The 22,100-nt window shown below is 34.7% G+C and overlaps 2 protein-coding genes across 2 annotated transcripts; one reads left to right on the top strand and one right to left on the bottom strand.

The window, feature by feature from the left end:
• Window positions 1–7,872: 7,872 nt before the first annotated feature.
• Window positions 7,873–10,260, top strand: LOC111906560 (uncharacterized). Its single transcript, XM_023902307.3, has 6 exons — window positions 7,873–8,742; window positions 8,828–8,972; window positions 9,063–9,208; window positions 9,308–9,543; window positions 9,633–9,800; window positions 9,889–10,260. Exons 1-6 carry the CDS (start codon window positions 8,000–8,002, stop codon window positions 9,987–9,989), a joined length of 1,539 nt encoding a protein of 512 aa, XP_023758075.1. The 5' UTR covers window positions 7,873–7,999; the 3' UTR covers window positions 9,990–10,260.
• A 3,030-nt stretch (window positions 10,261–13,290) lies between these two features.
• Window positions 13,291–16,063, bottom strand: LOC111906561 (leucine-rich repeat receptor-like protein kinase PXC1). Its single transcript, XM_023902308.3, has 2 exons — window positions 14,621–16,063; window positions 13,291–14,130 (listed from the first exon to the last, which is right to left on the bottom strand). The coding sequence occupies exons 1-2, from the start codon at window positions 16,011–16,013 to the stop codon at window positions 13,466–13,468; spliced, it is 2,058 nt and encodes a 685-aa protein (XP_023758076.2). The 5' UTR covers window positions 16,014–16,063; the 3' UTR covers window positions 13,291–13,465.
• Window positions 16,064–22,100: the final 6,037 nt, after the last annotated feature.

Raw genomic sequence — 22,100 nt, 5'->3', positions numbered from 1 at the left:
ATATATTTAAAATAGCATTTCCTTGATCTTCTCTTTTGCGAGTTTTCTAAAGTCTTGTTTGATATACGTCTGACGGTCTGACCGAGTTGAGTCGGACGTTTTTTGTTGACTCGGTCAGACAAAGTTGTTTGTTAAGTAGATTTATTGATGTCTGACTCCGTAAAACATATCTGAATGAAGAAAGATATGAGATATCTCCGTACTGAGAAATATTTCAAACGTGCCCTTGCCCTCGTTCAAGTTTCAACACCTCCATCTCGTTTTTTTTCTCTTTCAACTATTGACGATCTGAGACTATCCCACTACTGATCGACGTTGCACCTCGACCAATCGAAGTTCTCTTCTACTCAAGTATGATTTCTATCTTTTTAGTTTCGTTTTTCCTGTATATATCCGATTTTTTCTTGTTGTGTTCCAATTTCTTGCTGTTTATCTTCCTATTTCTTGTTCATGCTGATTTCTTGTTGTTTCTCTTCCGATTTGTCATTAATTCCAATTTCTTGCCTTTGCCTGCCCTTCCCCTGTGTTCTGATTTGCTATTCAATTTGATTTTTCTGCTTGAAAAGTTATAAGTTTGATGCAGATTGTTAAATTTGATGTCGTATTTGCGTTTTTTTCTCTATTCACATTGAGATTCTTAAATTTGATGCAATTTTTTATTACATAGAAATCTAGTGCAAAATTTTTGTTTGAAAGAGATATATGGTGCAGAATTTGCATTATGAGATTTGTTAAGCTAATTGATTTGTTATCTTGCTTATTGACTTCTCTGATTTGCTAGTCATGCTTTGATTTGTTGGATTCAAACTTAGAACAACATAGCTTTTGTAAATATGTTTTTGCTCTTGAGTTCATAGATACATATTTGTTAAATGTTGATTTTGTTGTTAAATGTTGGTTTTTGCTGATTTTTGTTGTTGAATGTTGATTTTGAAGTTCAACTTTTATGGAATGATTTCTAATTGATGTTAAGATCTTCTATGTCCATAAACAAATGATTTCTGATTGATGTTAAGATATACATGTTTTTTCTGTTGAATGTTGATTTTGCTCATAAACAAACCAGTGGCGGAGCCAGGATGAAAGTAAAGGGGTAATCCAATTTTTTTAGGATAACCCAATTTTTTTCTGAGGTACTTGAGTTTCCCCGGTTCGGTTTCGGTTTTAAACCCAAACATTAATCGAATCTTTAGCTAACCTCAAGTATTTTTATATAAACATGAAGTTGAAGTATATTTTGATACTTGAATGGATGTGGGACTCAAAGTACATATCAAATGAAGCATGAGCATAACAGGTTTATATAATAGACAAAAATGGTTGAGTTTATATATGTTTGGCGATGTGAGATAGAATAGTTAGGAAAATAAAACAAAAGTAAATAGCAGGGAAAATAAAACTAAAGTAAACAAAAGATATGTAAGAAGCAAGAATCAATCCTGAGACCTTTGTTTCAATAAGTCAGCACCTTAACCAATAGACCAACTATTTTTTTGTGTTTATAAGTGAAGGGATGCGTATATATACACTCTACCGAAAAAAAAAAAATAGGGACGCGTAAATAAAAATTACACTATCGAAAAAAAATTGAGGGGTATCTCGGGCTACCCCAGGATCACCTTGGATCCACCTCTGAAACAAATGATTGCCTTCTACTAATGTTAAGATCTTCTATGTCTTTTTTAATTCAGTTTATTTTTGGTGGCTGATATGGAGATAAGGGCGGAATGGTGGAGGTAAGAAGTTTTGTGGATGGATGGGGTTATGGTGGTGGTTCAAGATGGGTGGTAATAGAGGTTAAAGTAGGGTGAAGAAGATGATGATGCAGTGATAGTGACGCGAAGAAGATGAGGGTAAATGGTCATTTTTCATAAGTCAGCACATTCGGTCAGATGTACAATCAAACAACATGGTTTCTTACTCAGTCAAGATTTCTTACACGGACAGTGTGACAACCCGATATTTCAACTCTTTGTAATGACCTAAAAAGTCAAGTATTGTAACAACTTTTGAGTTAATAAAATTAACTTCGATAATAAAAAGTCCAAAAAGTTCCCATTTAAATTTCTTCTATGTTTAAATGTCACCAAACCATGATCGTACATAAAAAGAACGCCCAAATCCGACTTCGTATATTGAAGTTATGATTTTTCCAAATTCGGCTTAGCAGCAGACAACTAAAAACTCGAATCGGTGATCGAGCGACTTTTGGCCGGAATGACCTAAACGAGAATCGCAGGTCTCGACATTGGTATTTCAGCGGTAAAAAGTCTGGCAAAAACCGACGTCAGGTAAAGAAGTTATGAATTTTTAAAGAAATTCATTAATCACGTCATTTTAATAAATAAATAATAAAAATTATTTCATAATTTGCCAACGGAATCTAAACGAAAGTTGTAGATCTTAGTCTCACCTACGCGTGGATATAAAGAACGTCGAAAACGGAGTTCGTATAAAGGAGATATGAATTTTAGAAGTTTATTTAAAATAAATATAAATTTAAATAAAAACCCTTGGTAATATCCGAAGAGGAGTCAGCGGATAGGACCGAAGTACGCCTTGCGTACCCTCGTACGCCCCGCGTACTCAAATCAAGGGACTCGGTTCGTCCACGTCGTCCCTACTCCTCTACGCCCTCCCATCCGAAGTACGTAAGCGATGACGCCCCAGTACGCGCTGCGTACCCTCGTACGCCCAACGTACCGAGGCGGTTCAGCACCCCTATAAAAGGGATGCGAGGCTTTCCGAAAATTTTGCTCATTCTCTCTCTATTTTCTTGCGTTTTGCCTCGTTTTCTGTGCCCGTTCAGACCCGAAGCCCTGGTCATTTTGCTCAAGTTCCGAGGGTCGATTTTACTCCCGAGATTCCCGAGAATCCCGAGAAAAATCCGTTTCCCGAGACGAAACTCTGCTCGGTTTTCCATCTCGCTGTCTTCAAACTTCCAAGTGAGTTCATACCCCTAATCAATGTTTTAAATGATTTAAATGCTTTAGTGGGGGGAATACAAGTAGAAACAAACATGTTATTAAATCACTGATATGTATTTTATAACTGTGTTTGTCATTTAACAGGTTTCACATGCTACAAAATGTGATGCATAAAATGGTTTTACATCTTAAAAGTGCATTGTTACCAAATGTTTTATCTTTAAAATGTTTATTAAAATGACATCAAGTCATTGTTAATTATTGTTCAAAACCCATAAAATGTCTTACAAAAACCATTTTTCATTCTTGAACTAGACTATGCATATACACTTATATTCTTATATTGATGTTATAGTTTGCATCTTTCATTTAGTTTCCCACACCCTTGAGTAGTAAGAGTGTGTAAACTTACATGATCAACTAGTTAGATTACAGTAAATTATCATAGGGATAATTTGAAGATAACAAAACATTATTCCTATTACAAGGAATCACACAAGAGTCAGTTCATTCATGAGTCTTTACTAGTACCTTACCTGATACATGAGTACCTTTACATATGTTTACCTGATACATGAACACATTACATGAGTACCTTTACGTTGATACATTTACCTGTGTATACTTATTTGAATATTTGTATCACAAATTGTAAGGATAATTTATTAGTACCTTCTGTGTAAATTATCCTGCATATCCCCAGTACCTCGGGATATCTAGAATAGGGCTCTATCCCCAGTACCTCGGGATATATGGACGAGACTAACCATTCCGGAACCCATCTGTTAGCAACAGTGGGTAATGAACATCTAAAGATGCCTACGGTTATTACTTATACTAGGAGTACCTTTACAGGGACTAACCCTTCCTCCCACCTGCCGCTGCTACAGAGGACAATTGGACAATCTTCGGATGTTCATTAGGTTATATAGGTAGTGTTAACCCCAGTACCTCGGGATAACAGTTACCTAGGCTGTGTAGGTCCTAGTACCCAGTGACAACACTTACAGTAGTACATTTTCCTGTTTACTTTATTTTGTTATACTTTCACATAAACGATGAGTTAGACTAAGTACTTTAGTACTAAACAATTAAAAGAAAACTATCATTTTACAAACAAAACATTCGGGTCTTGGTAGAAGACTACACTTCATACGTACAGAACATTCGGGTCTTGGTAGAAGACTACATTTCATACTTATAGAAAATAAGGGTTTTTCTAGGGATTTCATACTTACCTCAACATTCTCATTTAAAGGTTTACATGGCCTTCATAACAGATTTTTACAAACAAGGCAACAACACTTATATACTTATGAATTCACCAGCTTTAAAGCTGATACTCGCTTTCAAAATAACTTGTATTCTCAGGTCATCAGTAGACAGGTACGGAGGCCAGGTTTTGAGAAGACGGAGCAGACAAGTCTCGTCTTTTATTTTGATTGTATATTTTTGGTGTCTTACTACAATGAAAGAACACACATGTATTAAAACTGTACTTATAATGCAATGGATGATGTTGTTGCTTGTTTATTATATTACACTGTTGTGATATTGTACATGACGTCCTCCACCCCTGAATGTTTCCGCCGTTCGTGGTTTTGGGGTGTGACAGACAGACATTTCTCAGTCAGCACTTTCTCAGCCAGCAACTATCAAACGAAAACTCTATCATCTTCCTTTTTTATTGATTATCTTCATCGGGTCTTAAATGCATATTAAATAGGGATGAATGCTCAAAAAAATATTTAACATTATTACTGTTCTTCCTCCGCTATTTTCCATTTAGTTTCATAAAATCATGAGAAATTATATACCCTCCTATATTTTATTTCTGCTTATCTTTCTATCATATCAAATGTTGACATGTGTCATATTTAATGAAATTGATTTAGTTTTAGTCCACTTGTCACCGTTTAATGTGGGTAGTAGGATTGTAGGAATAAAATATAGAAAGATTTTTAATTTATCAAAAATCATATTCGGACCAAATTAATAAGCGTAACTATCATATGAAGTCGACGTAGATTCGACCGAGGAGGAGGCCCAATCCGAAGCAGCCAGCTCCCCAGCCGAAGCTTCGCCCTGCTGCCGCGTGTGTCTGAGCCTCGCTTAACCTAGCTCCGAGCCTCGCAGGTGCACCAGTAGACTCTGGTCCACTTAGAAGCCGCCAGCGAGCCCTCGCAGGTGCGAGCCATGTGCGAGCCATGCGAGCCTTCGCCTGCGAGCCTTCTCAGCAGTTGGATCAGAAGCTTCTTAGCCGTCCGATCAGAAGCTTCCCCCTATAAATAGAAGGCTGCGAGCCTTCTCGGATATTTTTAAGAAATTGCCACTTTTAGCCCCTTTCTCCATATTTCTTTCATTTTAACATCCCGCAAAGCCTCGGTATCGATTGTAAAGCCCGAAATACACCACGAAGTGCCCGAGAAGCCCGAAAAATTTATCTTTTTGGTTTCGAAGCCTGACTTTTGCAGAGCCCGGTTTCTCAATAAAACTCTCGGTTTTATTAGAAACGATCGTTTTAGCAAACGAATTGCTGCCTGATTTTCACCAAAATACGTGAGTGTGTAGTTACTTTAAATTTACACATAAATATGAAGTATTTACCTTGAAATACGTGTTATGTGTAAATATATTAATTGTTTAATTGAGGTGACTGTTGAATTGATGTTTTATACAAGTTTTAAACTGTATATGCTTTTTATCTACAAAATATGTTGGGTAGAACATGGGTAGATGAAATAGTGGGTATGATGAAATGTGAGTTGGATAAAGGAGATGATCAATAATATTGATCATGAGTTGAGGGTGAGTGGTGAAAATTTGAGAGAATCACTTACCCAAATTGTTGGCCCCCGTCATCCAGCAGAGTATGGATGACAACCATGGACTATTCTAGACGTCTATGGAACACTAGCAGGCCCGCAACCTGTAGGTGTAATGAACTATATGTTCATTTGTTGTACTCTAAAACCCATTGACATGTATTGCAGGAAAGAACACCTGTAAATAATATTGTCGATAAATGGGAGCTATGAACTTAGCACATGTTGAGTAAACTTTGACAGTTATGGATTTAGTGCCTGTTGTATAAACCTCGGTCACGAGGTGACTTTGTGTCTATTCCTTAGGATGAATCCTTAGGAAGGAGTGATAGTTGATTATTAGGGTAAACCCTTAAGAAATAAATAAAAAAATGGGGTTTGGGGTAATTCGGTTGATTGATTGATGTTTAAACATAATAAATTTATGTATTGTGGGTTGAAAACCCTATATGCTCACCAGACTTTCAAGCCTGACCCACTCAGCTGTTTATATTACAGGTAGAGGACCCCGAGCATAGTTGGATGATGATGATGAGTGAATTTTGGATTATAGGCCAGTAGTTACAAATAACTGTCGTAAGGCTTATAATGTCTTGTTTATGTTTTTGATCTGTATCGGAACATGACATCCCGAGGTTTTGATATAAAAGGAAATGATATATTTCTTAAAGAAAGGTTTTGACAAACTTTTATCATATTTTGTTTTGGGGACCAATTCTGCAACATCTTTTAAAAAGATTTCTCTGATTTTATTTTAAAAAGCATAAATTAAATCGGTATTTTCTGGCCGAGAAATTAGGGGATGTCACATATTGTAATCGTATATTCGTCATTTCATATGTAATTCATCCTTTCAATTAATAAAAAACTAAAAAGATAGGTGATCATTATCAACTTCTGAAGTTTTGTGACGGAGATCCTAGTAAGGATCAAAATTTTCCTTGTAAACCACTTGTGTTACCTACTTTTGATTTGCTCATTTGCTTCGATCACAACATAATAACCTCTCATACAATTTGGTTGATTATATTTGATTAATTTTTGACCAAAACAATTATTTCGCTGTTATCTGGTTTGATTTCCATTAATTTACTTTGCTATTTATTTTATTAATTTATTTTCTTTATTTATTATTTAACTACTTCCAATTTATCAAATGTCTTTATTTAAGCATTCATCGATATACATCCTTAAAATATTTATCCCTAATTATATGATAATTCTTGTTAATAATAATCTCATTTCCCGACTTACTAACGAGAAATAGAGCATTACAATTTTGATCAAAAACTCATGAAGATATCGCTACTGACCAGAAATAAAACGTTACAATTTTGATAAAAATTTATCGAAGTTTCTAACTTCGTTAGCCTTAAAATAAATAAATTAAGATAAAATACGTTATTTTATTACGTCTTTCATCAAATATATTATATTTATAATAAAAAGATATTTTTCTTTTTCTTTTGTTATGTCCCATATTAGGCCTTTTAATTAATGTATATTCTCATTTATCATGTGCCATCCTATTAGGTCTATTAATTAATATATATTTTATTCTTATTTGTCACGTGTCATCTTATTAGATCTTCTAATTAATGTATATTTTATTCTCATTTGTCACGTGTCATCCTATTAGGCCTTATAATTAATGCATGTCACTTGTCAACCTATCGATTCACCATTTTAAATTTTAAATTTTAAATTTTCTCACTCTAATTGCATTAAATTAATAACATTAGAATAAAAATTAAAATAAAATTAATACAAATTATAAGATACTATAATTTCATGTATTTATTTAAATTAACGATAATTATATATAACTTAAAAATATCTTTTAATTAATAATTTATTTGAAACAAATAATTAATAATTTGTGTTTTATTAAGAAAATTTAATTAAATTAGTAATTTGTGTTTTATTAAGAAAATTTAGTTAAGTTTGTAACCATAATCCCACGAATTATAAACTAGTTAAAAATAAAAGCCATTAATTTATATTTTTTGCGTTTGTAAATGATAATAAAAGGAAAAAATTAAATGTAAAACATATGTTTACAGGCGACAAGGGTAATCTATCCCGGGGTCCACACATTAAAAGCCTGTATCTATTAACGGACCCGTCATATGGCGTGACGTTTCTGCCCTCTAAACTCCGGTATAGTTAACGGTTCTTCAAAACTCAAACTTAACGTCGTCTCCGACTTTCACTGCCAACGCTAACCCTAACCCTAACGTCCTTCCGATGGCGTCTTCTGACGACGACTTCCCTCTAATCGGCGACACCACCACCACCAACCACCAAACAAATCCTGATTTCCACCACCAACTCACCGGAAATTCCCACTTCTTAGCCTCACAGACGACTCCGATTAATGCACCACCACCGCGGGCGGCACAGGAAGCCAATGGAGAGGGTTACAACGGCGGCGCGTTTTGTTCACAGCCTATGGTGGTCGCTCCGTACGAAAACGAGTCCGATCCGAACAGATCTAGGATTAACGGTGCAAGAAGCGAGAAGTGGAGCGATCGGGAAGAGCTCAGCGACGGAGGAACACCGTATCATTACAGTAAGAAAACTAAGATAGCAGGTTCATCTTCAGGCGGAGAGTACAGGAAAGACAGAGAGGAGTGGAGTGACACTGCCATTGCGTGTCTGTTAGATGCGTATTTAGACAAATTTATGCAGTTAAATCGTGGGAATTTGAGAGGGAGGGACTGGGAAGAAGTGGCGTCGATCGTAAGCGAGAGGTGTGAGAAGCAAACGAAAAGCGTGGAGCAATGTAAAAACAAAGTGGATAACTTGAAGAAGAGGTATAAATTAGAGAGGCATCGGATGATGAACACAAATGGTGGAAATGCTACAAGTCATTGGCCATGGTTCAAGAAGATGGAGCAGATTGTTGGGAACTCGTTACCATTGAAGACTGTATTAAGCGAAGAGAATTCTGCTGGTGGTATGAGTAGCCCTGTTAGACAATCCAAAAGGTATATAATGTAGCATACACCCTTCTTGCTAAAATCACTCGATCATTTTCTTGTTCTTCAATACTTCAAATCAACATTTCTGCAGATATGGAACAGCAACATCTAGCCCAAGTTGTCAGCTCACTACTATAAAACCAAAACCAGTGACAAATTCAAGATGGAGAAGAGTTGTTTTCAAAATCAGTGGTGCTGCTCTTGCTGGAACTGGTTCCAACAGTGTTGACCCCAAAGTACAAACCTTGTTAACTCAGTCCAACACAGTACAAACTACAAACTGTCTTATCTTATATATATATATCCTGGTTTCTTGAAATGTACAGGTGGCGATGCATATTGCTAAAGAAGTATCAATGGCTTGCAATGTTGGCATTGAGGTGGCAATAGTGGTTGGGGGGAGAAATTTCTTTTGTGGAGACACATGGGTTACAGCTACTGGTATGGATAGAAGCACTGCTTATCAAATAGGGTAATGTTAATATGTTTTCCAACATTAGTATTCAATATACAAAACATTTATTCTGTTGTACATGATAATGATATTAATAAGGATTACATATGTTATCAGTATGATGGCAACAGTGATGAACTCGATACTAATCCAATCAGCATTGGAGAAATTAGGTGTTGAGACACGTGTCCAATCTGCTTTTTCTATGCCAGAAGTGTTTGAACCTTACAGTAGACAAAGAGCAATCAGACATTTGGAAAAAGGTCGAGTTGTAATATTTGGTGGGATTGGTGCTGGCACAGGGAATCCCCTCTTCTCTACTGACACAGCTGCTGCTCTTAGAGCCTCTGAGAGTATGCACAATTTTCCCCTAATTATTCTACCAAAAATTACTTAACAAGAAAAAAAATTATTTGTTTTTTATTATTATTTTTTTATGTAGTTCATGCGGATGCGTTTATTAAAGGGACAAATGGGGATGGTGTATATGAATGTGACTCCATTGGTAATGTTACATTTGAGCATATTTGCTTCAGGGAGTTAGCTTCTAGAGGTGTGTCATCAATGGACATGATGGCTGCAACTTTCTGTGAAGAGAATGGGATTCCTGGTTTGTTTTTTTAATTCAATTAGTGATATTTTTCTTGGTGATTTTTTTTTTTTTTTATTGAAATTTTGATTTTTTGTTGTGTGTGTAGTTGTGATATTTAATCTTCATGAGCCTGGGAATATATCAAGGGCGTTATCGGGAGAACATGTTGGCACGCTAATTGATCAGACAGGAAGGGCTGTTGTGTAAATCATGATATATTGAGTGGCAATATTATATATATAAATATGTATTAGTATTTGATGTGTAAATTGTTTAAACATAGATGTCTCATGTCTGAGGGAGGTAGAGAGTGTTGTAGTAACCATAGTTAAGTATTGTTGGCTATAGTTGGGTTGGGGTGTTTGTTGTATGTGAGTTAAATCCAAGTAAAGATAATGTAACTGTGGGTAACAAATTCGCACATGTATTTTGTGCTTATTGAGGTTGATTCATTGATTAACCACAAACTTTATTTTGATATTATTGTACTTAGTGAGGTCCGGGTTATCTTGTTTTGTATGAATTGAACTGAACAAGTTGTAATGTGATTGAATTGAGAATGATGTCAATTCTAAATAAATTGCCAAAAAAAAAAAAAAAAAAAAAAAAAAAATTGGGCCGGGTTCAGGCCTAAATAAGTTAGATGGGCCCCTTCATCTCTTATTTGGGCTGGTTACCTCAAGGCTTCAAGGATAAATCTTAAGGGTATCCAGTTTTCGTTTATCTTAGTTACCAAAAAGGAAAAAGTGTTGTGACTATATCGGTTAATTTAATAAACAAGAATGGTAGTTTAATTTGACAACTACTTTTTCTTTGAGATTTGATAGGAAATACATCATTATGTCCGATTGCTTTTTTGTCATGTCAATTATTTATTTATTTGTATTTTTCAATTTGAAGGTATGTAATTATCCTTGTTATCTCATGTTATGGATTTTTGGTTAAATGTTTACTATTACTGTTAAGAACCTAATACGAGTGATACAACATTTGACCTGTAACCTATTTTTATTCGGAAAGATTTTCTTATGTCTGTTTGAATAATTATATTAAAGACGAATCATCATTAACCGTATAAAAGTGGAAACTAACTAACAGTATGCTTATTTATGCATAGTTTGCCTTATAGTTAAAGATAGTTGGTGTAACTAAATGAAATAAAAAGAATAATTAAACAAATAACTAACACTTTTTTTATTATATATAAAACAAGTTTGGTGACCATTGTGCACTTTACCGCTTTATGCCTTCAAAATTCTTGCATTGCTTTAATTTATCTATACACAGCTTTTCTTTTTTATGGTTAGTGCACCTCATGTCCCATGTGATATTATTGTTAATGTTTCGGGTTTTTTTTTTTTCAAAAGATATATATATATATATATATATATATATATATATATATATATATATATATATATATATATATATATATATATATATATATATATATATATATATATATATATATATATATATATAGGGTTAGTTTCATGTGAGACGGCCTAATTTTCTGAGACCGTGAGACGCATTTTTTTTAATTTTTTTTAGTTAATTCAAGTTTCGAAAATAATATTTAAAAAAAGAATTTTTGGATTTTTCCATTTATTTTGTATTTTAAAATTATTTTTTAGAATATGTACAGTGTAATATTCTATTAGAATATTTCACGTATTTTTCAAAAAAAATAGATTTTTTAAAAAAAAAAATTATTTTTTTATAGTTAATTCAAGTTCCGAAAATAATATTTAAAAAAAGATTTTTTAGATTTTTCCATTTATTTTGCATTTTAAAATTATTTTTTAGAATATGTTAGTGTAATATTCTATTATAATATTTCACGTATTTTTCACAAAAAACGGGATTTTATTTATTTATTTTTAATTTTTTTAAATTTTTTTATAGTTAACTCAAGTTCCGAAAATAATATTTAAAAAAAGAATTTTTGGATTTTTCCATTTATTTTGCATTTTAAAATTATTTTTAGATTTGGTTTCACGGTCTTACAAAATTAGAATGGTCTCAAATGAACCTGAATATATATATATATATATATATATATATATATATATATATATATATATATATATATATATATATAAGAAATAAATAATTGTAATATAACTAATTTAAATACTACAAATGCACTAGTAAGTTTCAAATTTTATGTTTACTTGAATTACTTGAACACGTAATATAATCAATATTTAAAATTCCATTTAATAAATATAACTAAATAAATTTAATCCATCAATGTCAATATCGTTATTATATTACCGGACATATATTAAAATTTAATCCATAAAATATAACTAAATTTTTTTTAGTAATGCTTATAACTTATAAGCATTACTAAAACAACGACAGATAATACTAGATATACTAGTATTAAAATTCAAGGGAATACATTTCATATTTTCATATTGTATAAATTCATCAAAAGCATAAAAGATGAAATAACCTTAAAGAAGAAATCATTATGTCAAGGAAAAGCAACAACCATTGCTCGTAGACAGGACGGGGACCTCAGAGCGTGTTTATGGTATTCATACACATACTATATTTACCTTTTTTATATTGTATAATAACAAAGTAATAAATAAAAAATATATAATGATACATGCATCTAATTTTTATAACCTGATTTAGACCCTAACATTTCCAATATGAGTTATTTTAAACAGGAACATATAATTTTTTTTTCATGAACCATTTACTATAAAATAAATGTTCAGTTTGGGTTTATGTTTCTTACATCTAATTTCTGTAATTTAATAATATTTAATTTTATTTGTCTGAGTGTATCTAAATTTAACTCTTTATTGATTTTCACTAAATAATCTATTTAATTAATATTCAATAATATTTAATTTTACTGTTTGATATCGAATATTCACTCCGGTCAAGAGTATATAGTATTTTTCTATCATTTTTACTTTTATATTTAGATACGGTAATTGTTGTGGTATCTTATATTTTCAATAAAAAGATCTGATATAGTTGTTTTTTAGTTTAGTTTGTTTGTGGCATCTCGTAATGTATGTATAAAAAAGAAGAAATAAATGAATTTGCTTATAAAACATTTCAAATAAATGATAATAAATCAATTAATTTAGAAAAAAATAATTAAAGGTTAACCATATTAAATACCTTAAATATATATCGTTCAAACAAAAATTGTAGACTTTTTTGGTTTGAGTGAAAATGAAGTCAAAGATGTAAAAGCATAAAAAAGCAAAGAAATTGGAGTAAAGTAAAGTGGTAGAGTGGGACATCATCATGCCACACCAAGCCAAAAATGAGATTACAACTCTCCTTCCCAAAACATAAATTTTCTTTAAAATTTGAAATTTAAGTCCGCGTTTATTCATCCCACATATCTCCATATGTCATCATTTTGACACAAATCAACGAATACGATTGTCACAAAACATTTTCACTTTCAGTTTTATAATCTAAGAATTTCATTATAAAAAAAACCATAAAAGTAATATTAATTTCTCAAATCTTAGGAAAAAAGGATTTTGATTGTACATCCACGAACATAATTGACAAATCGTCAAATTAATTTACGACTTTAAAATTACATCACGATACTAATAACAAATGCTGCAACCCAAACACAAAAAAAGTACACCATAAAACATTACCAGATAAACTAGATGGAAGAACCATCATGACATTCAGTCTTCGGTTGTTGCAACCGAAGGTGACATTGAATTACGCGACTCCTCATAATCTTCCCCTATCGGAGACATCTCCACTCTTATTTCTTCTATCATCTTCACAACTTCCACCATTGTCGGCCGCTTTTCAGGCTGTGCTGTCACACAAGTCATGGCAACATGAAGCATCGAAACAAGCTCCTCCTCAATGTTCTTGTACCTCAATAATTCTTGGTCAAACACTTCAGCAGTCCACTCATCACGCACCACTGACCGAACCCATTTCGGTAAATCCACTGCTTGTTCCTCTTCATCGACGCCAATGCGGGAAGGCGAAGGGTATATTGATGGAGCTTTTCCGGTTAGCAGTTCTAATAGTAAAATCCCGAAACTGTAAATGTCTGCTTTTTGAGACAGCCTTTTGGTTTCGAATTGCTCGGGTGCCTTGTACCCTCCTAGTCTAGCAGTGGCGTGAGCAGGGTTTAAAAGTAATGATAATCCGAAATCAGATATGCAAGCGACTCCGTTTTTGTCGAGTAGAACGTTTGAGGATCTTATGTTTCCGTGAGGGATTCTTGAAGTCTTGTGTTCTTCGTGGATACGGGCTAACCCACGGGCCGCCCCTAGTGCCAAGCTGATTCTTGTCGTCCAATCTAATGGAATTCTCCCGGGACCCCTATTTCCTGTAATAAAGACAATTTTGTCATTTAACATTAATATATTTTAAATTTTTTACAAACCAAACATTTCAAAAATTCTACCAACTAGATACATGGATTATTATATTCGAAATCCTTCCAATTTGACATGATCCAAATCCCAAAAATCAAACCCTAAAATTCTTTGAAACATTTAATTTATATGTACACCAAAATTAAACGTAAACCATTCTAATTCTCTTCTATCAACACCAATAATTAGGTCGATAACAAGAAAATTTGATATTAAGCATTTAAGCCTTATTAGTTGCTTTAATTACGTAAATCAATAGATCAAATCTCACATCTGCGATGATACCGATTGGTTATAAAATATAAATGGAAGTGGGGATTTGAGAAGTATCACGAAGGAGCAAATGCAAGATTCGATCAGATCAAAGTATCGAATCTCACATTGACAAAGATGAAACAAAACTGATTAATTATGAAAAATAAGTAGGGAAATGAGAATTACCATGGAGGAGAAAATGCAAGCTTCCATTAGGGAGATAATCGTAGACAAGAAGCTTCTCTTCCTTAGCATAGTAATAAGCCCTCAATTTCACTACATTTTGGTGTTTAAGCTTCCCAATTACATCCATATACTGTTCGAACTCCTTCCTTCCACAAGGATTTGCATCTTTCAGCCTTTTCACAGCCACCACCGTGCACCCGTCGTCAAGCACCGCCCTATACACCGTCCCCAAACTTCCTTTCCCAAGCATCTCTGCCGACGCTCGCAATAAATCCTCTAATTCGAACTTCTTCTTCTTATCGAAGAACACCAGTTTGTTGTTCCCATCACTGTCTCCACCACCGCCATTGTTAGCATATACTCTGCTTTCGCTGCCGTAGCTGCTTCTGCCTTTTCCGATCTCAGAACCCAATTTTGAATTTGAGGTTACAGATCTCTTCCCACAGTAATATGCAATTAGGAACGAAGCGATCACAAGTAGTAGTACTGAATTTGCGATCACGATCGCCACGATGGCTGCTGGATGTAGCCCTCTATGTGTTTGCTTTTTTGTCTCGTCGATGATTGTGGTAGTAGGTAACGAGCTAGGGTTTGATTGTACAGTCAGGGGAGGTGTAGCGGCTGAACAAGCAGGCAACGGACTTGATCCGCAGAGTCCTTTGTTGCCGGAAAAGCTCTTGTCACCAAACTTCTGAGCAATATTCTCCGGCAAATGACCATACAACTCATTGTTTGACAAATTCAGTTGTTTAATCTGCGATAGAGAAGATAGAGACTGAGGGATTTCACCTGAAATCTCGTTGTTCTCGAGGCGGAGTGTGAGAAGACGAGTTAATTTCGAGATTCCGTCTGGGATCGGACCTATGAGGTTGTTATCGGAGAGGTCTATGCGTAAAAGTCGAGTGAGAGACGATATTTCCGTCGGAATAGATCCGGATAAATCGTTGCCGGAGAGATATATGAGTTTGAGGTTTGTGCAGTTGACGAGGGGTAAAACTGTGCCGTTAAGGCGGTTGTCGCGAAGATCGAGAATGCGGAGTTGGTCTAGGGAGGAGAGAGAGTCGAGGGGGCCGCGGAGGTTGAGGGAAGGGAGGGAGAGGCCGGTGACGCGGTTGTTGGTGCATTGGACACCTGCCCAAGGGACGGAGCAGGCGGTGGAGTGAGTGATGGAAGAGAGGGTCCAGTTAGAGAGGAGGATGCCATGAGTGTCTGTCTGTGATCGGAATAGAGATAAGGCGGCAGTGTCGCCGTCAACGTCGGCGGTGGTGGAAAGGGAGAGAGAAATTGGGAGGAGGAAGAGGAGGAGGAGGAGGAGGAGAGAAAGAAACCGGAAAACCTCCATTAGAAAAGATGGAGAGAAGGTTACGCGGGAAAGAAGTGTGATATAGAGCATGCTTTTCAAAGTGAAAAAGCAAAATAATAATGCTCTTTTTTCACAAAAATAAAATTACTCAATTTGCAGTTTTGCAAAATAGATACGAATTAATATGACGTGTGTTATATTAATAAAGGAAAAAAAACATAAAACAAAAAAAGTTCACTAAAAAACAAAATGGGTCGCCCATGTTGTAGTAAGAGTAATTAGATCGTTTTATTTTAAAATAAAACATTAAGGTAATGTTTGTTTTTTGTATGCAAATTTGCGGGACTTTTTTTGTCTGCGCTGCACAGACATTAGTTTTTGTAGACTGTTTGTTTTTTGAAGACTGTAGACATAAAAATGTCTGCTCGTCCTTTTCTTGGTGCAGATGTGGACCGGAATCTTCTAATATCTTTAGACATCTTCTAGCCTAAAAAAACATATATATCTTTATTTTTTTAAGTTTATTTTTTAATTTATATTTTTTCCAACTTTATTAATGATAAACAATTTGAAAAAAAAAATTACAAAACTTAAAAAAAAACGTTTGACAATACAAACATGATATTTTTAACAAATTTGTAAATAAAAATTTATTATAATAATAATCGTCAATTTCTCGAAAAAATATTTATGGTACGTTTTTAATGGATTTAATTGAAAAAATCGAAGTTTATTTCAATCTATTTATGTATCAAATTCTTTGATCATTAATTATAATGTTTAGTTATAACTTTGCAACCCAAGTTGGTTTTTATCAAATATATACATTAATTCATACCATTTTTATTTTTATTTTTTATACAATAATACATAAACGTTGATCTAAATTCATTAATTATTTATAACAAAGTCATAAAAATATTAAAAAATCACTTTGAAGTTTAAAAAAACCAATTTATTTAGATTTTAGTTTATTTTAGTAGCCCGCAGATGTTAAAAAAACAAATAGTATTATTTTTTCAGACTGCAGACGTTTGATCCACTTTTCTGCTGCAGAGGTCTACAGATGTGGTCTGCAGACTGCAGACATTTTGCCTCAGAAAAAACAAACAACACCTAATTCATCATTTGAAAATAATATAAGCTTTGTTGTTAGGCATTTTTTGTTGTTAACTTTTTAAAAAATTATCGCAAATATTATTTAATTGTTAATACTTTCAAAGGTTTTCCTGTTAGTTAAACAATTCATTCTTCTCTATTTTAAATATTTATCAAACTCCATCATAATTTTTTTTTGACAAAACTGCAAATTTGGTCCTTGTGGTTTGCAAAAAACTTTGGATGAGGTCCAAAAAGTTTCCAGCTTGCACAGAATGTCCAAAATCAAAGTTTTCTGGGTTTTTGGTCCAAAAAAGTTGAAATTACCGATTTACCCTTTTAATTTCAGTTTTGTATTTTCTTTTCTTATTTGATTTAATAATTTATGAAATAAAAATAAAAAACAAAAAGATAGACACCCACTCCACCCATACCGGTACCCCCTCCCCCCCCCCCCTCTCTCTATAACCCATCTTCATCATTCTTATTTTTAGAAAAATTGAATATCACCATTACCATCTGAATAATATGAAGATCTGGGAACCAGATGAAGACGAAGAAATCAAGGGAAAGATGAAGATGAAGATCTTGTGTTCATCTCATAGCTAATACACAAATTCCAGAATTCAGGGGATTGAAATAGATTTCTTGCCTTCAAACACGAACACGAACATGCACATACACTCCAGAAATCGAGAACCCTTTCAAAGTCTCTCAAAATTCCATCTGTTTCTTCGATCTCTCTTCCAATATGATTAAAAATTTCATCTGGAAGAGCAATAGATGATAAAAAAAATCATAAGCACCCATCTTGGGTTTACTCTGTGATTGAACAACAGGAAGGAACCCACACACATTGTGTGTCTGTATCTGTGTGTGTGATAAAGATAACAAAAAGACGAATGATGGGATTAAGAAAGGGCTAACACCACTCCCACATCACTGCTCCTTAATTGCTAAACATATCGATTTCCTAAAATTGATCTTTGTTTGGATCGATCATCAGGAGGTTGAGTAAAGGGGATGTCGTCGGTGGAGGCAAGGAACAGGAATCTGAAACTCAAACTCAAAACATATCTCTTTAATCTGGTACATGTAAATTAGTGGAATTAGGAACTCATGAATCAAGCATGAATGTGCAGGTGATAAGTCATTCCAAGATCTGGGTTTATTCCACCATTGTAGGAACTCATATAGAGGATCGATGATGGTTTCGTTGGGGTTGTTGACGGAGAAATCATGGAGATTGGGTTTCTATTTATGGCCTCAATCGTTGTGAAGGATGTAGTCGAATGTAGCTTGATCTGTAGGTGATTCAGAAATGTCGATTGGGTGGTTGAGGATGATGATTTACAGATGAAGGTGGTTGGGAAGAAGATGAGATTGAGAAGAAGATCTGAGTATTGTGTTGGGTGAAAATTTTGTATGTGTGTGTGTGTGAGAGAGAGAGAGAGAGAGAGAGAGAGAGAGAGGAGATGGGATGTTATTTTTTATTTTTTAAGATAAAAAGGTATTAAAATACATAAAGAATACAAAAAATAAATTAAAAGGGCAATATCATCATTTCAGGTGTTCCAAGGACCAAAACCACATAAAAGTTTTGATTTTGGACCTTTCATGCAAGTTGAAACCTTTTTGGACCCTATCCAAAAAAATTTACAAACCACAAGGACCAAATTTGTAGTTTTGTCATTTTTTTTCATTTTTAAGCATTCATCAAATTTCCAAAAAACATCGATATTACTTAACTTTAATATTTAAATAAATAAAAATATTTCATTATGGGTATTTTAAAGACAAAACTGCAAATTTAGTCCTTATGGGTTGCAAAAAACTTTGAATAGGGTCCAAAAAGTTTTCGACTTGCATGGAAGGTCCAAAATCAAGGTTTTTCTGTGTTTTTTGTCCAAAAAAACTTGAAAAGACGGTTATACCTTTTTACTTATTTTTTTATTTTTTTTTTCATTTTTTAAATACTATTTTAATTTAAAAAAAGAAAAGAAAATCTCTCTCTCTCTCTCTCTCTCTCTCTCTCTCTCTCTCCTTGTGAAAGTCAACTGGGTACCACCCAAGCACCCATAATGTAACGCCTGTGTTTCCGGGCTTGCCATTTTTAGCAATGTAATCGTCTAGGTTAACCTTTGTAACCCGTTTGGAAATAATAAGATTGTATTATTTGTGTATTATGTGTTTTGTGCTTAATTGTTTAATTATGTGGTTTGATTAATTAAAAATAAAAATAAGCGTCAAAATTTAAGTGTAAAATAAACTTGATATCTTTGGATAATGTTGTAGTAGTTGAAACGAGGTTTCCAAATATATATAGAACGCCCAAATCTGACTTCGTATGAGGAAATTATGATTTATCGAAGTTTCGGCTTAGCGGTATGCAGCCTGTTATACTCGATTTGAGATCGAGGGGTTTTTAGCCGAAGCAATCTAAACGAGGATCGAAGGTCTCGTTGTTGGTATCGAAGCGATAAAAAGTTAGGCGAGAACGGATGTCAAACGAAGAAGTTATGAGTTTATAACGAAGTTTTTCTGTCCCAGCCTATTAAAAATAAATAATAAAAATAAATTTAAAATTAGTCGACGGAGTCTAAACGAAAGTTGTAGAGCGTAGTCTCACCTTCGCGTGGATATAAAGAACCTCGAAAACGGAGTTCGTATGAAGAAGATATGAATTTCCGAAGTTTATTAAATATTTTGTATTTAAATTTAATTGAAAAATCCGGTATTATCCGAGGATGAGTCATCGGACTCATCCGAAGTACGCCCCGCGTACACCGAAGATGTCGACACTCGCACTCGAGGACTTCGGATGACGAACGCAGTGACGAATTCGGACCAGTACGCCCCGCGTACTCCGAGGCTCCAGCCTCCTATAAATAGGATGCGAGGGCAGCCGAGTTCTTTTGCTATTTTCTCTCTTCTCTCTCCCGTTTTGCATCGATTTGCGTGCCAGAAATATCCCGACGCCCCGGTATTATTCTCGAGCCCCGAGGCAAGTCCCGAGATCCCGAAGATCCCGAGAAGTACGGTTCCCGAGCCGAAGCTCTGCCCGCGAGAAGTTCGATTTTTGTGAAGATCTTCCAGATCTACTGAGGATTACTACTTCTACAACCGTAGTGTTGTTCGATCATCTTCTGATCAAGTGAGTGTATACTACCTTTCATAAACACGATAATAATAGAAGTATGGTTTGAGTGTTTTAAGTATATTGTTGTTTATATGTGTGAATGTGTATTCACTTTCTTCTAACTCATAGATATGATTTATTCTCTATGAGATACGTGTTATTTGTGTGTGTGCCTCATCTGTTATGTGAAATATGTGTTGGTTAAAGCATGCTATACAGGTTTTTAAACTATGTATAAAAATGTATATTTTTATCTATTAATATGTTGGGTAGAACATGGGTAGATAGTTGGTGTGTAATAAACATATGAGAGGCCTCGTTGTTGTTTTGATTCAGTCATCTAGCGGAGTTTAGATGACGACCACAGACTTTTCTAGATAGTCTTGTGGAAACATTAGCAGGTTCGCCACCTGTAGGTGTTAATGAACTTGGGTGTTCATTCGCTGTACTCCATCCCCCTCATGGTTGCCTTATTTGACTTATATTGCTGAGGTACCCCCGAAGCATGTGTTGTCGCCCCGATGAAATATTCTTAGACTAGGTCCCTTATATTAGTTGTCTTAGGGACATAAAGTGAGAATAACGGGAATGGGTAATTGGGTTATTATTGGTTGGTGAAAATTAAATATGATTATTTATTGTGGGTTGAAAACCCTATATGCTCACCAGGCTCCCAAGCCTGACCCACTCAGTTTTATTTGTATTACAGGAAGTGGCGCAAGGGCATAAGATGGATGAACCATCAAGTTGTTTTGTTTACAAGTCTGTATATGTATATATTTGTTGAATGACTTGTAATGTTATCGTTTATGCTTATTGGTCTGTATCGGAACATGACACCCCGAGTTTTGATTATATAATGAAAAATACATTTCTTTTATGAAATGCTTTGGTAAACATTGTTTTATCATGTTTTGTTTTTGGGAACAAATTCCGCAACTCTTTCAAATCAAAGGATTTACTCTGAAATTATTTTAAAAGCATAAATGAAAATCGGTCTTTTCTGGCCGAGATTTTGGGGATGTCACACATAAACACCACCACCATAGCCTCCTTGTCATTCTTGGGGTTGTGCCACCGGGAACCACCCAACTCCACCCTTTCTTCCTTGGATTACCGACCAATAGCCCCCACCACCTTATTTCCGTGGTTTCTGTTCACCACCATCCTCTTCTTGCCCTCCTTCTTGTCGAGCTTATTAGAAACGAAGCAACGGAAGCCGTCGGAGTAGCCCCTGCCACCACATCGTCGTTGCTGTGAACCACTATCGTCACTAGCCGCTGCTTCCGTCGATCACATCTCCAACCAACCTCGTCACCCCTTGTGACCCCTATAAGTCCGATTCTCAACCTTGTTATTATTGTTTTCCTATTCGATCAATCAGGAGGATTGATTGTTTAGCTCGTTCCTTACCTGCGACGTCTAATAGACGAGGGAGGAAGATGATACAGGAGCCCTAGTATAAAAACCCCATATGGATTTGGAAGATAGAAGGAGAAAGGTTGGAGGGAAGGAAGCAAAAAATCGGGTCACCCACACATTCTCAGATCTGATGAAGGAAGACTTCCTTTTAGGTCATGCAAATGTTAAGACGATCGATTCTAGGCGGAAGTCGAACAATGTGAAAAGGGATCGTCATTCTCCTCGTTCCGCTGATGCCCTTCCTGATTTTGTTGAATGGAGGACCGTTGATGAGTCTATATGGATTTGGGGGAAATCGAAACGGGGGTCAATTTGTAGCCATGTTGGGTGGTTCCCGGTGGCACAACCCCAAGAACGACAGGGAGGCTGCGGTGGTGGTGTTTATGGGTGCTTGGGTGGTACCCAGTTGACATTCACAAGGAGAGAGAGAGAGAGAGAGAGAGAGAGAGAGAGAGAGAGAGAGAGATTTTCTTTTCTTTTTTTAAATTAAAATAGTATTTAAAAAATGAAAAAAAAAT

Source organism: Lactuca sativa, chromosome 1 (assembly GCF_002870075.4).
Source record: "Lactuca sativa cultivar Salinas chromosome 1, Lsat_Salinas_v11, whole genome shotgun sequence".
Classification (NCBI taxonomy): Eukaryota; Viridiplantae; Streptophyta; class Magnoliopsida; order Asterales; family Asteraceae; genus Lactuca; species Lactuca sativa.
The sequence above is the reverse complement of the archived record's forward strand: the minus strand, read 5'-3'. Positions and strand labels throughout refer to the sequence as shown.

Coding starts and splice junctions, on each gene's coding strand:
- LOC111906560 (XM_023902307.3), top strand. CDS start 8,000: ATGGCGTCTTCTGACGACGACTTCCCTCTAATCGGCGACACCACCACC. Junction 8,743..8,827: donor CCTGTTAGACAATCCAAAAG/GTATATAATGTA, acceptor ACATTTCTGCAG/ATATGGAACAGCAACATCTA. Junction 9,801..9,888: donor TGAAGAGAATGGGATTCCTG/GTTTGTTTTTTT, acceptor TTGTGTGTGTAG/TTGTGATATTTAATCTTCAT.
- LOC111906561 (XM_023902308.3), bottom strand. CDS start 16,013: ATGCTCTATATCACACTTCTTTCCCGCGTAACCTTCTCTCCATCTTTT. Junction 14,131..14,620: donor CTTGCATTTTCTCCTCCATG/GTAATTCTCATT, acceptor TCTTTATTACAG/GAAATAGGGGTCCCGGGAGA.